The sequence below is a fragment of the Phaseolus vulgaris genome, chromosome 8, assembly GCF_000499845.2.
Source record: "Phaseolus vulgaris cultivar G19833 chromosome 8, P. vulgaris v2.0, whole genome shotgun sequence".
NCBI classification, from domain to species: domain Eukaryota; kingdom Viridiplantae; phylum Streptophyta; class Magnoliopsida; order Fabales; family Fabaceae; genus Phaseolus; species Phaseolus vulgaris.
The window spans coordinates 60,564,127-60,584,719 of NC_023752.2; the positions used below are offsets into that span (position 1 = coordinate 60,564,127).

The 20,593-nt window shown below is 28.6% G+C and overlaps 1 protein-coding gene across 1 annotated transcript; it reads left to right on the plus strand.

Moving 5' to 3' along the window:
- Positions 1-13,619: 13,619 nt before the first annotated feature.
- Positions 13,620-20,508, plus strand: LOC137823920 (probable inactive receptor-like protein kinase At3g56050). Its single transcript, XM_068629264.1, has 9 exons — positions 13,620-13,840; positions 13,977-14,118; positions 17,414-17,485; positions 17,566-17,709; positions 17,790-17,933; positions 18,172-18,722; positions 18,890-19,080; positions 19,161-19,293; positions 19,521-20,508. The coding sequence occupies exons 1-9, from the start codon at positions 13,741-13,743 to the stop codon at positions 20,117-20,119; spliced, it is 2,076 nt and encodes a 691-aa protein (XP_068485365.1). The 5' UTR covers positions 13,620-13,740; the 3' UTR covers positions 20,120-20,508.
- Positions 20,509-20,593: the final 85 nt, after the last annotated feature.

Genomic DNA, 20,593 nt, shown 5'->3' on the forward strand with positions numbered 1-20,593 from the left:
TTATGATGATGCGTTTCTAAAATTTGAACAAGTGTATTAGGCGATTTGATCAGCAATAGAAATAGTAATTACTTGAATATCGGAATGGAATCTGACAAGAAACTTGAATTGAGTGATGAAGTGATTGTATCGATTGATCTGGTCACTCAAAGAAAGAACTCCTTTCCACTTTGCAGATCCTGTAATTTATCAGATCTAATGTCTTCATTTCTCTATTCAATAACCTTTTTAATCACTTTGGTTAACTAGTTTTACTTTACATTCTTTGAATGACAACAATGATATTAAGGCATGCAGTTGTTTTGAACCAGTATTTCTAATTTTTTTCATCCATCATTCGTTTGGTAATGCTCAAATTTTCTAATTATTTATCAAACTATGAATTTGATGATGGATCCTTCCTCTAGTGCAAAGGATCCCGCCCCTTAAATTTCTTTTATGTACTAATCAATCTAAAATAAATTTGCATAAATCATTCTAAGAGTTTGTTCAGATCCAAAGTATGAAAATTAATACGTTCATGAATAAATTGTTTTGCGTGTTTATAAATTATAATAAAATATTTATTATATAATTAATTATATTATTAATATTTATTTGGATATGTTTTTGTTATAATAAAGTAAATAATTATAATAATAAACAAAATATAGCAAATTAATGTTTTATAAACATACGTTTCTATACTATAAAAGTGAATATCTATATATGTATATATATATATATATATATATAAATAAATAAAATAACAAAAATTATTTTAAATTTTGTCACTAGTTTTGTAGTGTTAGATTTTTATTGTTCTCGAGTTGATATTTACTAGATTTTCATATTTAGTAATATTAAAAGGATAAAGATAACAAATTATAAAAATAAAAAAATCCATTCCTTCCTTTTCCACGTGCTATTTGTTTTTGTAGCGAATAATATATAACTAAAAATTGTTGCTCAATTCTTTCGTCTTTACAAAAACTTACCCAAGCATATAAGTTACACTTTTTATTTTGGATCGATCACTTCTTAAAACTTTTATATCTCTACAGCTTTATTTTTCTGCAACAAATTTAAACTTCTTAAATATCGCATAGATTTTTAAGATTTCTAATTTTTCTGATAAAATAAACCAAGTCATTCTAACGAAACGAATAAAGAAAAAAATAGTATAACACACGTAAGATTTTGTTTGCATTCCATTGTATTCCTTTTTCATTCCCCACCCATCTTCTATATTTATTACGAACTCTCCTCTACATTATTTAAAATAGGATAAAATGAAATGAAATTATTTTGTTTTATCTTGATAAACCTTTTATAATATTTAAAAATATCAGATATTATTATATCTTGAGTAATCTTTTCACAACATGGAAAATAACAAATACAAAAAGAAATCTAATTAATATAAGAGACAATAAATATATAAATATACAAAATTTATATATTAATTACATTTCTTATAATCCGTATAAAAAAGCTTAAATATCGCATACTCTACAATATCAAGGATACAATAATAGACAATATATTCATACATAAATATATAACAAAGAGATAGTTTATTTTGTGTAAACATGTTACTATTTAACCACATCAACCCTAATTTTTCTTTCTCCAATTTCCATTTTTTTTTTCTTTCTTTGTCCCTTCATTCTCAGGTAAAAAAAAAACAGAAACAGAAAGCTGAGGAGCTCCCCAAAGTTTGCAAAGATGCAAATTGAGCACCACAAAACCTAAATTTAAGCAACCAAAATCACCCCATCTCTTTATCCACCAATTCATGAACCCCAGCAACAAAAATAGAAACAAACCCCATTTTTGTTCCTCCCCAAAACCAAAAAAATCCGTCCTTTTCCCATGCAAAACAACCATTACTCCCCAAAACTCATTCCTTTCCCAAAATCTCTTCTTTCTCGAAATCGAAATCAAAATCCAAATACCCTGAATCCAAGTGAAGAGAATTGAAGAAGCAAGGAAAGAAAAAGAGAGAAAAGATTGAAACTTTCCCACCTTCAATGTGGCGACCGTGGGGAAAATCAACGGTTCAAACATCACCCTCCTCCTCCTCCTTCTCTTGCTCTTCCTTCAAAGACATCCAAACCCTTTGCCTTGACGAACCCCCTCAACGCCATAACCAACCCCACCAAGAAAAACCCTCTCCTTCTCCCTCAAGAAAACCCTCCATTTTCCACCGAGTTCGACTCGCCAACTCGCTCCTCCGAACCTGGTCAACTCACCACCACCCACAACCCTCCAAACACCCCAAAACACCCCAACACTCCAATGTCTCAAAACCCGAAAAACAACCTCGCATTTACTTTCCCGGCACAGAAGAACGCGTGGTCGTCTACTACACAAGCCTGCACGCCGTCAGACCCACCTTCGACGCCTGCAAGAACGTCTTCTCCATTCTCTGCGGCTTCCGCGTTCTAATCGACGACCGTGACGTCTCCATGGACGCGGGCTTCGCCGCCGAACTAAGCCACATGATGGGCCTGGGCCGGGCCGAGTTGGACTTGCCACGCGTGTTCATCGGTGGGAAGTACATCGGTGGGATCGAAGAGTTGAGACAGCTGAACGAGGTGGGCGAGCTGAAGAAGCTTCTGGAAGACCTTCCGACAGTGGATCGGAGCGAGTGCCGCACGTGCGCCGCTCACAGGTTCGTTTTGTGCGAGAAGTGTAACGGTAGCACGAGAGTGTTCGTGGATAACAAGCTTGGCTTCAAAACCTGTAATCTCTGCAACGAAAACGGTCTTCTGAGGTGTCCTTCTTGTCTTTCTACAACACCAACTTCGTTATAATCCCAATTTCACACCCATTTCCATTTCTAACCATTTAGATTTTTCTGTAAGAAACAACCAATATGTATAGGCTCACTTCCTGAGAATCTTAGATAGATAGATAGATACAATGTGTATGTATATGTATATGTATATGTGTATCCAGCACCACAATCACTTCATTGTGGTTTCGAATTTAAGTTTGTACCATTTATATTACCATGCTTCTTTCTTCTTCTTCTTCTTCTTCTTATTACTTCACTGTCACCAAATCCAATCTTAGGGTACGATCCATATATGAATATTGACATTTTAATTGTTTGTAGAAACTTATAATTTGTTGTAAATTTTTAAAAGAATTATAACTTTTTGCTTGTAGTTTCCATTAAGTTTTTTTTTTTTTTACTTTTACCTATAGTTGCAAAATTTTCAGTGTAAAAATTGTTTTTTCTTGAGTTGGTTTGTATTTGAGTGCGGTTTTGGTTTCTTAATATTATTAATAATTTTTATATTCTTACAATTTTAATTTAACCTAGTCAAATATGTTATAAAATAAATATTTATCATAAAATATTATTTTGTATACTTAAATGCAGATTGTGTTTTAGTACGAAGACTTTCATTTTTTAAGAACTTGAGTCATATACGTTGGTCATGGTGACTTGGTCTAAGTTCTTGTTGTCAGAGAGGATGATGAATGAGGCGAATCGAATCGAGTTTTATAACATGTGAAATCACATCTGAAATTTATTTATTTATCACATGAAAAATGAAATAAAATTAAAATTAATTACTTTAAATATTTTGAAGAATTTAAATTAATTAAACCCATTAACTAATAAAATTGTTCAATTTAAAATTTAAATTATAAATATTGTGCACAATTATAGGTTTGATTGATCCACTACGATAATTGTACATCGATAATAGTGACATTAGATAAATTCACCTTGGTCTCCTTCACTAGGGTCATTTCACACATATTTTATGCACCATTCCACTGAAACATAATAGTAAGCTCAAAATGTTAAAAATTTGTTTAGTGTGTAGAAATTTTCTTGTTTTAGGAGGAAAGAAGATGATAGACAAGAATGTTACAAAAAATGTACATTATCTTTACAATTTTATTTGAACTTTATATTAGAAGGAGAAAATATTGTGTCCTTCAAATCTTCTCCTCGGTTTTTTTACATGGCTACAACAATTGAGAGATATGATTATGGGTACAGACTCAAGTGCATTCCATTACTCTCTTATTATATAACAAAAATTATCTTTCAGTTCAATACAATCTAACATAATTATTTGAATTTTGATTTATTATGATAAGTTCAATCTCTTAGTTAATCTACAAATATGTCTATTTTTTCTAGCCTTTATGTGTATCAAATAAATATAATGTACACAAACACTTTGTTTCATTATATTAAAGACAGAAGAGACAAATAACTTTGCATTAAACTTTCACACTATTTCTCTTCTCAATTATTCATAACATATAAGTTGTCTTATGCATTAGCGACTTTGTATGGTACAATTGAAGAAGTTGCATTCACGATTGGTGACTTTAGAGGGCACAGAATGAAGAAGTATCACACACCATTTGCAACTTCTATGAGATTGCGTGCACCACCTCGTTTCTTTTCTCACATGGCTACATTTTTTTAGATGACTACACTAATTGAACAATGGTGTTCAGAGATTCTTGACACACTAAGTTTGAATTCAAACTTAACATTCATTGGTGTAGGTGGAGGTTGTAACTTTAGTATTAAGGGTGGTTAGAATGAGATTCCAGCCATTTTAATGTGGTTATAATCTGTTCACAAATTTTATTTAAATAAGCTCCTACCTCATTGATGAGATTCTGAAGTTTTTAGCATTGTCAAATTCCATCTTCTTTAAAGTTCATAAGTATAAAACGTATTTTCAACTTTCAATTCCTGGTTACCAAGTTAACAAACTTATTCAGTTGAAGTTGAAATTTGTAGTCATTGTGCTATGTGTCAAGAAGTTTCAGAGGTTATTTCCTTTTTTTTTTTGTATTTGGTATGATATTATACATTATTTTCTTAAATCAAACAAAATTATTATTTTTTATATTATCTATCTACAAAATAGTTTTTTTTCAAAACATTGTCGTTCAGTTAATTTTAAATAATTTTTAAATTATTATATATATTTATAAATATTAATTATCATTTTTTAAAGAAAAATATTTTAATGTTGCACTCAAAATTAACAATTTTAATTTAAATAAAATATACTGCAATCTATTATATGATTTCTTTACATTTTATACGTACATTTCATTGACAACTTCATACTATTTTGACTATGAAAACCCATTTTTGTAAATTTTTATGCATTTGCCGATCTCTTAAATTCATTATCAAATTGCACCATTTTTGTCAATTTTCCCTGATTTCTGGTGATAGCGAGGTATTGGTTTCCAAGGTACTATTTTTATCTTTCAGTTTTGGTACGTTCACTGTTTGCGCCACGCTTTTCATACTGCACCACCTGTACCAAACAAGTCTCAGTCCATTCAGCTGGCCAAGAAATTTCACTTCTTGCACCACACTTTTAATATCCGCACCGCCTTTACCAAAAAAACCTTGGTCCATTATTCTGGGCCAGTAGTTTTGCTATTTCGCACTCGCATACTAATATTTTAGGTCACCACTAGATTTGGTAACTGCATTAATACAGATCTTAAATTTTTGGAGTTAGATAAAGAAAAGGTAAGTTTTAATCAGTATTTAGCTAGATCTAATGGTGATTATTGGAGGCACAAGAACCTTGTTTTGTGTCTTGTTTATGCCCTGTGCTATTCTTTTTGTCTCTGCATTAAGAATTCAACCATGAACTAGTAGTTAAACTTGGTTTTAGACTATTCTTTATGATGATAAGATTTGAGAATAAAAATTGATTCAGTTGCTGCAATAGGTGGAGTAATAAGAAGTTGTAGAATAGTGAAATTAAGAAGGTCATAAGATCCAGATTAAGTCCTTAGGTAACACTCAATAAAGACATGCTTCATTCCATCTTTCCCATTACAATCAATCAAGCTCTTTGTTAGCTGGGAAAATTAAGTGCATTGGTCTGATAGATAGATAGTGAGTTAAAAAATATTGCTGATAAAGAATGTGGAAAGAACTAAGTTCTTTTTCAAGTTTATAGATTTGTTGAGGGTGAATTTCAAGTCAAGTGTCCATCAATGCTAAATATCCATAACAATTTAAAATATATTATAAATTCAAGTATATTCATAACTGTTTTCAAACGGGTTGAAATCAAGAGAACGATTACCTTCCTCTTGGTCGATCGATTTTTGACTAATCCTTGCCTTATCAAAACAGCTTTACAACTCTCCCTTCGTGCTCCTCCTTCTCATCCTTGTGTACTCCAAACTCGGATGCTATCTGCAAAAGACACTCCGACGCTCAAGTGAGATCTCGGTATTCGATGTTCGGTGCTATTAGTGCAGAATGATGACCTATCTTATTCTCAAAATTTATTTCTATTTATATGATTATCATTGACCCTTTGTTATTGTGCCAGATTAAGGCTTTGGACCATAATTAAGAGTGTATTACCTAATGTTTGATCATTGATTAGTCTTGTTAATCTTCTCTTCAGACATAATGAATTTAGTTGTATCGATTGGTCTTGACTGAGTGTTGAAGCTTTCAGCTGTCGTATGGATCCGATTGGTACAATAACGATAATTTAGAACAGTTTAAAACTTCTAATTTTCTTATTCTCAGCCCCTCTACCATTCTGTATGAAAATCACTGTTCCGCTTGTCATTCATTCCACTCTCTACATGTGCTTTATCTATTTAACTTAATAACAATCGTTTTAGTAAACAAGTACGTGTTAATAGAATTATAATTTAAGAATTTATTTATATAATTTTTTATTTATTTAAGAACCGGTTAGTTATTAATTAATTATACTTTTAAAGCTCTATTTAAATATTTGTTATTGAATGAGCGACAACCTCTTAATTTACTTACATTCAAACAAGATCCTAAACATCATTTAATCAATAATAAGTTAGTTTGTCTATAAAACATTATTACGCTGTAATTGGATCTTATGTACGCTCTTATAACAACAATGATCCAATCAAAATGTATAAATAGTATAAACAATCAAGTGGTACATAACTTTTCAATCTCACAAGATTTTACTCAAACTAACTTAAACATTAGAGTATCTTTGCAGGTATTCTGCTCTTCGGTAGAAACGGAAGGATTGAAAAGACAAAAGACTACTGAAGGTAAAAGTCAAGAAAATTAGAAGCAGAAGATAAAAAAGTCACTCTACGAAATTTTTTTCTTACTCAGATGATTTAACATTGTTGGTTTGAAAATAGTCTGTTATAAGTCTGTAGAAGTAGAAGCTCATGTAAGGTGTGTCTCATAAGAAGGTGAGTGAAGTAATTGGCAATGGTGTGGCGTAGAAATGAAGCTGTGTCTTACTCATGATGAATTGGCAAAGGTCGTAAGCCATTTTCTGCTAGAACAGGGAGGTTGTCTTGTCTATTTCTTAATAATCATAATGGAGACTAATCTATATATCACTTCAATACATTTTTAAAACTTTAACTTTAACTTACTTTAAAGGACTAATAATAATAATAATTTTTAAATTTCACGAATCAACTTCAATTTTAAGTTAGGCATTATTAGTTTCGATTTATTTCATTTTTTAAAGGATAAATGTCGAATGCATTTTAAAAATGTGGTTTCAAAATAGATTGATAAGAAAATTAACCAACTAGGTAGTAGATCAAAATTATTATATCCTTCAATAAGAAATCTCTTAATAATGGCGGTAGAAAAACTTGTTGTATAATAAATATTACATTAATAAATTATGAATATGATCATCTTAAAATTTAATAAACATGTATCTTGTTTTTTTTCAATAACATAACTTATCTTACCATTTTTTTATCAGCAATAAAAAATAAATAAATGAAAATTACTTCAGGAGTGATTCAACCCTTATGCATAATATTCAAATGACCAACTTCATATATTACCGTTGACTGACTAAAAAACCTTCTCCATACTAAACTCTGAAAAACAAAAGACTTTAAAGACTTTACCACTTTTGTAATATTAAAATAGTGAAAAACTTTAAAATTTGTCCTTTTGGTTTCAGTATGTTATATATGAAACTTTTTATTTTTTTATGTTTTTCCTTAGTTATTGGATGTTTTTTTGAGAGAAAATAATAGACAGATTTAACATCAACTATGGGAAGATTTGAAAAAGAAAAATATTGGAATACAAAATAAAAAGGAAAAAATTAAAATTATGATAAAATACTATTGGAAATTTGTTATTACAAGTGTAACATGAGAAATCAACATAATTTTAAACAGAAATAAATAATGTGAGACTTTTTTTTCTTTTAAAAATAAGACATAATAGATATACAACACTAGGATGCAGAGGATGACAATACCATATCGTTAAACAATGGTGATTAAAAGGATATTTGCATATCTAAAGGACACTATAAATAAAAAGGAAAAAATATAATAAAAATGTTTTTTTTATCAAATGTTACATTTTCAGCAATAATTTTATTGAATTATATTTTTCAAATTTTGTATCATTTATATCTCATTATATGCATCAAAGTTAATAGAATGTATATTTTAAAAATATATTAAAATATAAATTATTTTATTTAAGATATATTAAAATATAAAATATTTATTACTCTTTTATTCATTTTTATAAAATTAATATGAATGATTATTATGATTTGAAATTATAATTTAATTGTTGAATCGACACAATTAGCTTTTTCATGTAAATTACTGATAATATAATATATATATATATATATATATATATATATATATATATATATATATATATATATATATATATATGAAGCAAGATGTCATATTTTAACATTTTTATTTGAAGTATGTTTTATTTTTTTTTAGTTGAGCTAGATTTACAGAAAACGATCAATATATTTATTTTTATTACTTTTCTCTGTAAATTTGAATATTAAAATAATACTCTTGTTTGAATAATTTATAAAAAAACAAAATATGTATGTTAATAAGAAAACATATCCTACGAGTTCATATGTAAATAAATATTTAAATGTTTTTAGTTTTGATAAAAAAAAAATTCTTACTATAATTTTTTAAACTTTTTTTCTATTTTTTAAACTTTTTTATTCTTAATAAATTGTTTTCTTCTGAAAACAGTTTAGATCACTTTAAACAACAAAAATAAAATTATTTACATAAGAATTTTGAAAAAAAATAAAATATATTATGGAATAAATTTTAAAAAAATTTAGAAAGGAGAAAAAAAAATGAAATCTGAGTTCATAAAAATAAATATATATATTTGAGTGTAATTTTACATGTACCAATTGTGTGTTTATATATATACATTACTAGAAAATAGAGTTGTTTTGGATATTTCGGTTTTAGAATATATATATATATATATATATATATATATATATATATATATATATTCTATTATGTGCATCGAATAGGATAACTTTTTATTTTTATATAATTAAAATTTACAATAAGTAAATATTTTAAATATATGTCATATTGCAATTAAATTTTATGAAAAAAAAATTGATAAATTATATTTTAAACTAATTACTTTTATCTATTGTCAGTTCTTTAAAAATATAAAATTTAATTTTGATATACTGAGATAAATGGTATTTTTTTTAATAAAATAAAATAATAGAAACAGATTTTTGAATTAGCGCATATTTTATGATTACCATTGTTTAACCTCAAAATGGAACAAAGTACTATTCATTCATAGAGACTACTTCTTAAAAGAAAATATTATAGGAAGTTTTGTCTCTTATCTCTTAATATTGTTTTTTCACACAGAATTAGAATAAAAATTGAGTCAGAGTCAATATATTTAAAACATAGAGTTTGATATAGTTTGGTATATAGTTAAGATTATTGAAATAACATTGTTATAATCAATTATCACATATAATGTGCGTTTGTTTTAGATCTTAAAGTTTAATCATGTCATGATTTTGTCTTTGAAAAACGTTTCAGTAGGTTAAAGTTAACCTCAACTCTATATTAATATTAGATTATTAAGTGTATCGATAAAAAATAAAAAAATTAATGTTCCTATAATTTGGAAGTCTACAATTTTGTTAAAGAAAAGGTAAAGAAGATGTTACTATTGTGACTTTGGAAGAAGGTTGAGTATCATTATCCCTCATCTACTTGCCAAATGGAATAATATTACACTTCACATCTCAACCCAACATGTACTTCTTTTTTAAGTAATCACATTCTCATTTCATGATTGAGTGAGAACTTATCATTTCAACCCAAATTAGCATACATTACCTCATCTTTTTTAACTTTCTTCCACATGCCATTCATATAACTCCTACTAATCAAGGGTTTAATAAATCTTAATTCTAATTATTATTATATACTTGCATGGTTTAAGGGTTATGTTGTTGTTTATGTCTTGTGCAGGCCTTAATTAGGTAGGAAAAAAAACATATCCAAGAAAGTTGCTCATAGATACTCCAATTAAATGATCCAAATATGAAGTTGTGTGGAGCAGTTCAAGGATCAATTGTTTTTCTTCTAGTTTAAGGATTTGGATGTGAAATTGGATAGGGACGTTACAAATTTAATAGTTTATGATGTGTTTGGCTTATTATATATCTATACTATTATTTAGGCTTTTCATTATATAAAATTTAATCTTACTTTATTTTTTATGTATACTTTTTATATGAATTGGTCTGTGTGTACGTTTAGTCAACGGTTGTAGATTCTAGAAAAACATGTTGAAGTTATTTTCAGGTGGATTTTGAGTAAAAACATTGGGGAATTCAATGGAGTTTTATGGAAGATGAAATCAGAAAAAGGGAAAAAAATGTTAGTAAAAGTTGTTTGCCATCTCGTTGTTCTATTATAAAATAACGTGAGATGGAAAACTATATGTATATGATTGAAATTTCGATTTAAGTATTATAATATTTTAATTTAAACATTTTTATATATGTTTAGAATAAATCTATAAAATTATGTAAAATTATTATATTATATCTCTATTAATGAATTATTATAATTATTTTATTAGTATAGGTAATCTATAATTAAAACGTCTTTTTATTAAAATTAGATGTAGTTAAATGTATTGAAAAAAGTCGTCTCCAAACATAATTTCACAATTCAAATTAAAAAAAATATATATTCAAAATTAAACAAACACGACAATAAAATAATTAAATAGAAATTAATTTTAGAAATAAAAAACTAATTAATTGTTGTATTGACTAAATTAGATATTATTTTAGAGGCTAAAAATATTATTGGTATCTACATTAATTTTTATTATTGATAAATAATTTTTAAATTGATATATAATTAGTTATTAAGGTTTTAGCTACCAACTCTTAAACATTTATACTTATTAGGTATCGATTTAGAAACTACTTATCAATAATAAAAACTAATTTAGATATCAATAACTTTTTTAGTCTCTAAAATAATATCTAATTTATTTAATATAGTAATTAATTATTTTTTGTCTCTAAAATTAATTTATATTTAATGATTTTAACAGTGAAAGAATACATATTTACTAAAGGAACTCTCAAAATTCTTTTAAATTTTTGTTAAATTTCACTAATTTTTTCGAGTTTAAAGTGTTTGAACCTTATTACAATATATAAATATTATCTTAAATTTGATTAGCTATATCAACATCATAAGAGTTAAATTTGATTAGCTATATCAACATCATAAGAGTTAGGGTTATGATCTCCTAATCCAACATTTCATCACTACTTATAGGGTTTTATTCTTAAAATGTTGTTGATGATCTTATTGAATGTCATGTTGTCAAACACCAATAACATTAATCACATTCAATTATTTAATCGATCTTTCATTAAACCAATCTCATCATCCTTAGAAGTTTAAGCCTCTCCAACCAATTTCAACTTATGGATTAAAAAATGTGAGTAATAAGAATATTATATCAAAGAAACATTCTATTTATATTGTATTTTATCATATAGGGTATGATATGATATAACCAACTAATATAAATATTACTTTTCATAGATTGATGACTACGATAAATTGCATGTGCTTGCTAAATTATGTTTTAAAATATGCCTTAGTTATGATGGAAGATCAAGTGAAGGACCTCTATATTAAAAATTAAATATAAAAAATAGTTTGTGGAGGATTAAATGAAAAGGAAGACATGTATACATGTAGATATAAAGATATAAAAATGTGTAATAATAATATGGAACCAAAACAAACTATGACTAATTATAAAATTTGAGTTTGACTATGTGCTGTAAATAAAATTTAAGAACAAGTTTGAAGTTATGCATGCCTAAAAAGATATTTACACGGTTTGCTCTACTTGTAAAATATCCTATTTTCTTCTTATTTAAGCTTTTTAATACTTTTATTTCATATTTAACTATTATTTTGTATTAATTCTTAATTTAAGCTGACACATTCGTATCTAAATATCATTTTTTTTAATCCTTGTAAATTGCTCATTTCAAGCTCAATTTCAAGCAAAAAAACAAATATTTTTTAAATAAAATGTAAGCAATTTTAACTACTTTCATCCTAACTAATGATATCAGTTTAAAAATAACCTTCAATTAAATTGAAATTGTATTTTCCTTGACCTTCAAAAAAATATTTTTTTAAATATAAATAATAAAGTTATATCTATTGACTATTTTTTTAACTAGTACAAATCTAATTTTATTTATTTATATTTGAGTGGAGAAGAGTGTAATAATCTATTCTTATTCCATTTAGGTTACATTTTTTAGTACATAAATAAATTATATCTTTATTTTTTAATCCATATTAACATGAAAATTTTGATTATGGGACATTTTTTCTTTTACAGTTATCATCTTTTGACTTAACACTTTTTGATCAAACAGTGAAAATAAAATGTTCAAAAGACATTTTTAAAAGAGATAAAATGAAAAAGTAGGGAAATTATAAGAATCAAATGTATATTTAAGTATTTTCTTAAATTATAATATGTGTGCTCTACGTGCATGAAAATAATATGGTGAGGCCATTATACTTTAGTTTGTGGTATAGTTTTAGTAGTTTATATATGCATGATAATGGTATGGTTAATCATTATTCATAAGGATAATGAAATATAGGAAAATGTTCACATTTAACTTAATAAGTCTTACTTTTTATATAATAATAGTTTTGTTTATTTGACGGTTGGTCGAACTAACAAAACGGTGACTAAACCCATTAATCACTTCAATCTAGCTAGACTTTATCGTAGTCATCAATCTATGAAATTTAATTTTAAGCATTAGTCTGCAGCTACACTGCACACAAATAAACAAAATCACATTATGCACATTTAACATTTCAATTTAATTGTTAATGTAGATTCAAATATCCCTTACACATGTCATGTTTCATCTTGATATTGTGATATGAGTATGTCTAATTATATTATATTCAAGTTAATTTTTGTTTGAGTAAATTAGTTTCATAGTTCAATACTCTTTCATTTTTTTTAATTATAATTACATATAATTACACTGTTAGAGTCGCTAATCTGATATTTGGCCGATGCTTACCTATCAAATATGTGACAATACAAAAACAAAATAAAGCTAATAAATCTTATCAATCGCTAAATTAACTAATGACAGGATTTGGACGTTTTACTTGAAAAATAAAAATGTATTAATAATTGTCTAAAATCTATATGGAAATTAGATTAGATAAATAGCGTGATTAGTAACTGAATTATTCTTATTATTGTGAGCATGGTGCTGTAGATCTTTATAGAGAGAAAGATACCACGCTCATTCTCTCTTTAAGTCGCTTCTCTTTCCCTTGACCAGAAACACTGAATAATTTCCTTCATCATCTCCCATGGCACCATTCACTCCATCCAATTTATTGCCGGCGGTGCTGACCCTGTTTTTGGCGTTCAGTCAGAAACAGAGTCTCTGTTCGACGCTCGAGAGCGAAGGTAAACAATGGTGGTTGCAGAAACGACGGCGCCGAGCAGTCGTTTCGGTGTTGTTTTTGATTGAGCGAGTTTTCAGTGATCGGAAGGGGAGGTTTTGGTTAAGCTTACGAAACGGCGTGTCGTTTTGATGGCGCAGGTTTGGCGCTGCTGGCGTTGAAGGAGAGCGTGGTGACGGACCCGCAGGGGGCTTTATCAAGCTGGAGTGGTGAAAATGGAGACGTTATCGATCCATGCTCGTGGTTCGGTGTGGAGTGCTCTCACGGTAATGTTGTGACCTTGTAAGTAACCTCTCCTCTTCTCTATTTTCTCACCGCTTGTAAAAAATAAAAATAATTAAGAATTACTATTTTTCTGTATAAATTATTTTAAAGAGTTGTAATTAAAATCAAACTAAATAGTGTAACAAATTGACATGCAATGCCACTACAATTCCCAATGTGAAATAAAACTGAATTTGTTAACAACTTTTTGTCTGTCTCCAAAATGCAAACCCATTTACTATTGCATAATTTCTGTAACACTTTTGCTCTGTGATAATCAAATATTTCATTTGAAAAAAAAAATAGAAACTATAATAATAATTTGATTTTTATCTTAGAGAATTACAAGTGAGGAAAAGATAATTAATAAAATTGATGAGAGGAGATGTCACTAATCTTGTGTGTGACCTGAAGCTTGCCTTTGAATTTATTAAACACATAATTGAATAGTTTTGGTGACTTTTGTTCTTGCCACTATTTAAAGCCTCCTTTCACGCTGTTGCTTTCTCTCCATATTTATTAAATACAAAAAAATATTCATTACTCTATTAATATTTTTCATTTAAGAATGACTGATATGAAAATATTTCAAATTGTAGAATCTGTAAGCTATTTATGCATGAGGAATACTTTCAGATTCTATAATATAAAAGGAGTTTTTTTATTATAGAATTGGAAAGGTATTTCTATATTAGAGAATAGTTTTCAAATTCTGAAATTCAGAATATAATTTAGAAAAAATATTTTAAAAAATACCTTTTGTATAATGAACAGAGTGGCCCATTAGCATTTGATTTTGCTGATAAATTGGCCGGCAGAGAAACCTGGTCTTCTCGTGGCAGAAGCTGTTGTTTTTTTAATACTGAAAAATGATACAAGCTTAATAACTGCAACTTTTATTCTTTATAAACCTCTTTCTTATAAAATTTTCTGCGAGTCTAACACCCTTGTTCTGAGAAAAATGACATACTTAGTAAAAAAACATATATAATGAGGAATTTAAAAGTAATTAAAAAAGAGAAAGAAAAATTAAGAATGGTTAGGAAATATCATTTTATTGGATGAAGTTTTCTAAGTAGTTGAGGTCTAAATAACTATATTTTAATGTAGTTTTTGTTTTAAAAATCATGTAAAAAAAGTGAAGTAAACGAGTTTATTAATTATTATTAATAAATATAAAATTAAATGTTCATTTCTTTTATTTTCAGGATTAAGTAATTCATTCTTTGAACTTTCAATTATTTATTAGATTATTATATGGAAATTGTGTGAAATAATTTGTAGAGATAATGCTATAATTCACAAAAGTTTTTAGCTAATGTAAGCTTGAAATTATGAAATGGATGAATATACAAGAACAAAATTTCTGAATTTTTTTTTGTCTCTTTAACAAATCCGATGGAGGTTTTTTTATTTTCTTGAACATATGGTTCCTAATTTAATAATTTGTTAGTTATGATTTTTTTAGTTTAAGCACAAATTTCAATTAATAATAAAAAATGCTAAAAAAATATATTTGAGAAAATTCCCCGTTCTACATGTTTAATTTGTTTTTGGTTATCCTTCATCTTTTACATATATTCCTCTATAGTGATTCAGGCCAATGAGCACCGTCACTAAAGGCATCTAAAGAATGGTAACACACAAAATGAAAACAATAATCTTCTTTTATAACCTCAACTCAGTTTTCGTTTTACCATTTATTCTTCATTTTCCTTTTATAATATTTATATAACAGTCATCTTGAGTCAGTATAATCTTAATATTTTTGCATATTACAAAAAGCCTTTTGACTATTAATCTAACGGAACCAATACTTAATAAGACTTTGGACTAATTTTCTAAAAATTAAAATTTATTTAATAAATATAAAACGTTAAAAATCATAACTGTATTTTTTCTAATATATAATAAAAAACGCATTTTCATAAAATACAATTTTAAATATGTTTAAGTACTCAATTACAATAACAATTCTTCTTTCAATAAAAACTGCTATTAATTATATTTCCTTTAATGCAAACTGCTATTGATTATGGTATAAAAATCTATTAAATTGGAATAAAACATATTACTTCCTAAATTATTATTGTCAAAGGTTAATAAATATTTTAATATTATATCATTTTATTGAAGAAACAATTATTTATATTTTTAAAATAATAATAAAATTATAAGAGAATAAAACTATTAAAAATCTTTTATAAAATAGAATTAAAAAAACAGTTAAAATAATTATATGTGTAAATTAACATCTTATCTAAAATAGTTATTATACATGTGTGTAATAAATAAAAAAGTCAGGGGGCTACCCCCTTAAGTCCTTGGTTGTTCCGTCTCTGGATTTAACTAACCCATTTGATTGATTTCTTACCTTAAAAAATTACTTTGATTTTAATTTTTAATATTCTAAATGTTATTTACTTTTAATTCATAATTTTATATATTTTTCATAATAGATTAGATCTTCATTTTGTAAAATGTTATAAAATTATAAGAATGTCAGTTCTCAAGGTGAGTAAAAATTTACAAACATAAATATTTGAATTATATTGTTTTTTTTTTTTTGTAAATTCAGGGTCTAAAATGAAAGTTATAACTTGTTAATGTCTGAAATGCATAATTTTCTTGTTTGTTTAAGTATACCTGTTTTGTCGGATTTGGTATTTTACTAAAAGGCAGTATTTACTTCAAAACAAAGTAATGAGTTTGTGTCAACAACGCAACCTGTAAACACTCATTCATAAATTAAAATGAGCGAGTTTTAACAATTTCATATTTGTTATTTATATGCATGTGAGACAATGTTTATTAGAACTTTGTTCTTCTCTAAAATGCCCACTACATTTTTTTAACATTCTTGTATTTTTTTTCTATTTATCTCTTCTATTTTTCCATTTGACTTTAATTAGTGATGTTTTCCATCTTCTATGGAAGAATTTGGAGAAGAGAGACATCGGTCCAGGAATTTTTTCAAGTATACCATATTTATAAAAAATATAAAAGAATGTTACATGGTTTTTAAAGGATAAAAAACGTTTCACCTCTCTAATTAAAATAAGTCTTATTGAAGTTTAAAAACGATGATTTAGGTCCATGTATTTCTTATAATTGCTGAATTTCATATCTCTTTATGAACATGCATGAAATTCATCTACAATAAAAAAAAATAAAGATAAAAAATCACCGTTTTAAAAGTCTAGGGATTGGGTCAATGTTAACCAAAAATAAAGAAATTTAAATCACATTTTTCTACTCGTTAGTACACAACAAAGCATGCAATTAATACTGGCGATGAATATTCAACGTGCAGGAATTTGAAAGACCTTTGTCTTGAAGGAACACTAGCACCAGAAGTTGGAATGCTGACTCACATAAAATCAATGTAAGATGGTGCTCAGGCCAATGCTTGTTTTACAAATAAATATCCCTTAACCAACTTTGTACACTTCGTATTCTCCGCAGCATTTTGCGCAACAATTCTTTCTTTGGAGAAATTCCTGCGGAGATCCTATACTTACAGGAGCTGGAAGTCCTTGACTTGGGACATAACTACTTTAGCGGATCACTTCCATTTGACCATGGCAATATGCCATCCCTGACCACTCTGTAAGTTAATCCTTTCGTGCCAAATATTTTCTTTCTGTCTTGTCCTTTGGTTGACTAATGACGTCAAATTTATACTACAGTCTATTGGACAACAATTACCATCTGACCAACTTAAATCCAGAGCTGTATAAGTTCAAGATGAATTCTAAATTTCATGATGATGAGGAACAACTAACTGGTGCCACCACTACTAGAGAAGCATATGTTGGCAGATGTAGTTTATGGTGAGCATATAATGATGGATTGCACAAATCAATTTCTAAGTTCTTCAATATTAGAATTTGGATTTGATGAACAGTTTCCTCAGTAAATGGTTGAATGACATAATTCTTTTTACACTAACATGGCTCTAACGTGAAAATAATCTTCAGTCCAATATTGCTAAAAGCGTACTTATTCATTGTGAAGTTCTTCTATATAGTTCAAGTTTGAAATTATTTACTCGTGACAATTTTGTCTAAGGCACATTGGCCAACATGGGGATGGAGCATACAGGAGGCAACTTCTAAAAGTAGCAAATGCTGCTAATACACCCGGAATCGAAAGGCATGTTAACCAAGGGATACTTCAACAATTAGCATCGCATTTCCCTTTTTCATTACCGCCAAATTTTAAGCCTTTCTCATCATCACCATCACTTTCACCGTCAGAAAGTCCCTCATATTCGCCATCACCATCTCCCTCAGATATTTTTCTCACTCCTTCGCCCTCTCCTTCGCCTGTAGTGTCACTAACTCCAGACGTCTCACCCCCAGCAAACACTCCTCTCACTGTGTCTACACCGCCAGTTAATTGGGTTCCAGCACCTAGCCCTTCTGCATTTTCTACCCACGGGAGCACATACAATTCCAATCAAATACATCACTCGGCAATAATCTGGTCTGTAGTTGGGGGTTTCTCTTTATTGATTTTGGTGTCAGCCATTTTTGCATGCTTTCGAAGTAGGAAGGTTGTGACTGTTAAACCTTGGTCCACAGGATTGAGTGGCCAGCTGCAGAAAGCCTTTGTAAAAGGTAATTTATGTTTGCAATAGGTCATTCTCAATCTTATGTACTGCATTCTAAAGATTAGCAATAGATTCAACTTCAAAATCCACTGTAAATTCAAAGAATGAAGTTGGTTTTCTAGAACTATTTCATTATCTTGGATTGAGTTAACTCATTTATTATGTGTGATTAAGGTGTGCCAAGTCTCAAACGAGGAGAAATTGAAGCAGCTTGTGAATATTTCAGCAACATTATCGGTTCGCTTCCTGATGGAACTGTGTATAAGGGGACTCTCTCTAGTGGAGTCGAGATAGCTGTAGCATCCTCTGCAGTAAACACAGCTCAAAAATGGTCAAAAAGTATGGAAGCTCAGTTCAGAAATAAGGTATGCTCGCAACAACTGTAGCAAATGCATCACATTTATCATCCCGGTCCTACTTCTTATCTATCTTTGCATGATTGCAGATAGCAACATTGTCTAGAGTGAATCACAAGAATTTTGTGAATCTAATTGGGTACTGCGAAGAGAATAAGCCATTCTCAAGAATGATGGTGTTTGAGTACGCTCCGAATGGAACACTCTTTGAGCATATACACAGTAAGTGATATTCTGTTCAAATTTTAGTTTCCAGAATCACGTCCACAGCCACATCCTTTGATTATTACAGGTTCATAACAACCTAACTTCTGCAACCAGACTGTGAGGAAAAGGCTTGTATTTTGTAGCAAAAAGTTATTCATTAGTTCCCTGACATCTTGAAAATTGTTTGCCAAGATGCACTTACGTTGCTCTGAGTTTTGATTTTATTCTTGCATATGCTGCAGTTAGAGAAGCAGAAGAACTAAATTGGACAATGAGAATGAGGATAGCTATGGGAATAGCCTACTGCCTAGAGTATATGCATGACCTAAAACCCTCCATTGCCCATAGAAACCTGCAATCTTCATTTATATACCTTACTGAAGATTATGCTGCTAAAATATCAGATCTTAGTTTATGGAATGACATGTGTGCGGCAAAGAATGGGTCTGCAACCACACAACTCTTGGAAACATCATCAGCAGATGCCAAGGACAATGTTTACAGCTTTGGAATAATACTGTTTGAGTTGATTACGGGGAAAATCCCCCTTGCCGGGAACAATGAACTTCTGGCAGATTGGGCAGCGGAATATTTAAGGTGGGGGAAATCCTTAAGAGATGTTATGGATCCAAGACTGAACTCTTTGCAGGAAGAAGAGATTGAAGAATGGTCTGAAGTGATAAGAAACTGTGTACATCCAGATCGAGAGAAACGGCCAACTATGAAAGAAGTAACATCTAGACTCAAGGAAATAACAGCTATGGGGCCTGATGGAGCAAATCCAAAAGCATCACCACTTTGGTGGGCAGAAATGGCAATTACGTCCACTGATTCAAGTTGAGACATTGATATTATTATCTGAATAAATCTGGAATGATAATTTGTACAGTTACTCTAAATTCGGAATTCGTGCACTTATGAAGTATTTATGTTTATACTGATGTTTTTTAAACTATTAGTTTGAAGCCAATAGAAGATGTAAAGAACAAATAACATTTGCCTCATTGTAGAGGAATTGATTTTTGTTAATGTTTGGAGGGACAGAGAGTGCTTCCTTAGTAATACCGTACTGAATATTATTTGGAGAGACTGCTGTTGGAACAGGGAAAGGGCTATGTTACGTTTGTTTATAGGAGAAGGAAACAAATTCATTTTTTTCACAGTGAATATATAGTTTATGCAACTAATGTTTCCTTTTTCTTAAAATGCTAGACATGGAAATTATCGTGATGTGTAGTAGCTCATAGTCAATTATTATTATTTGATGAGTTAGAAGCAAGCACCTTATCATTTCCTTTGGCAAGACAACAAAATA

Excerpts from the sequence above, each read along its gene's own strand:
- LOC137823920 (XM_068629264.1), top strand. The coding sequence starts at position 13,741 with ATGGCACCATTCACTCCATCCAATTTATTGCCGGCGGTGCTGACCCTG. Across the intron at positions 19,081-19,160 it reads AAGCTCAGTTCAGAAATAAG|ATAGCAACATTGTCTAGAGT; the intron begins GTATGCTCGCAA and ends GCATGATTGCAG. Across the intron at positions 19,294-19,520 it reads ACTCTTTGAGCATATACACA|TTAGAGAAGCAGAAGAACTA; the intron begins GTAAGTGATATT and ends CATATGCTGCAG.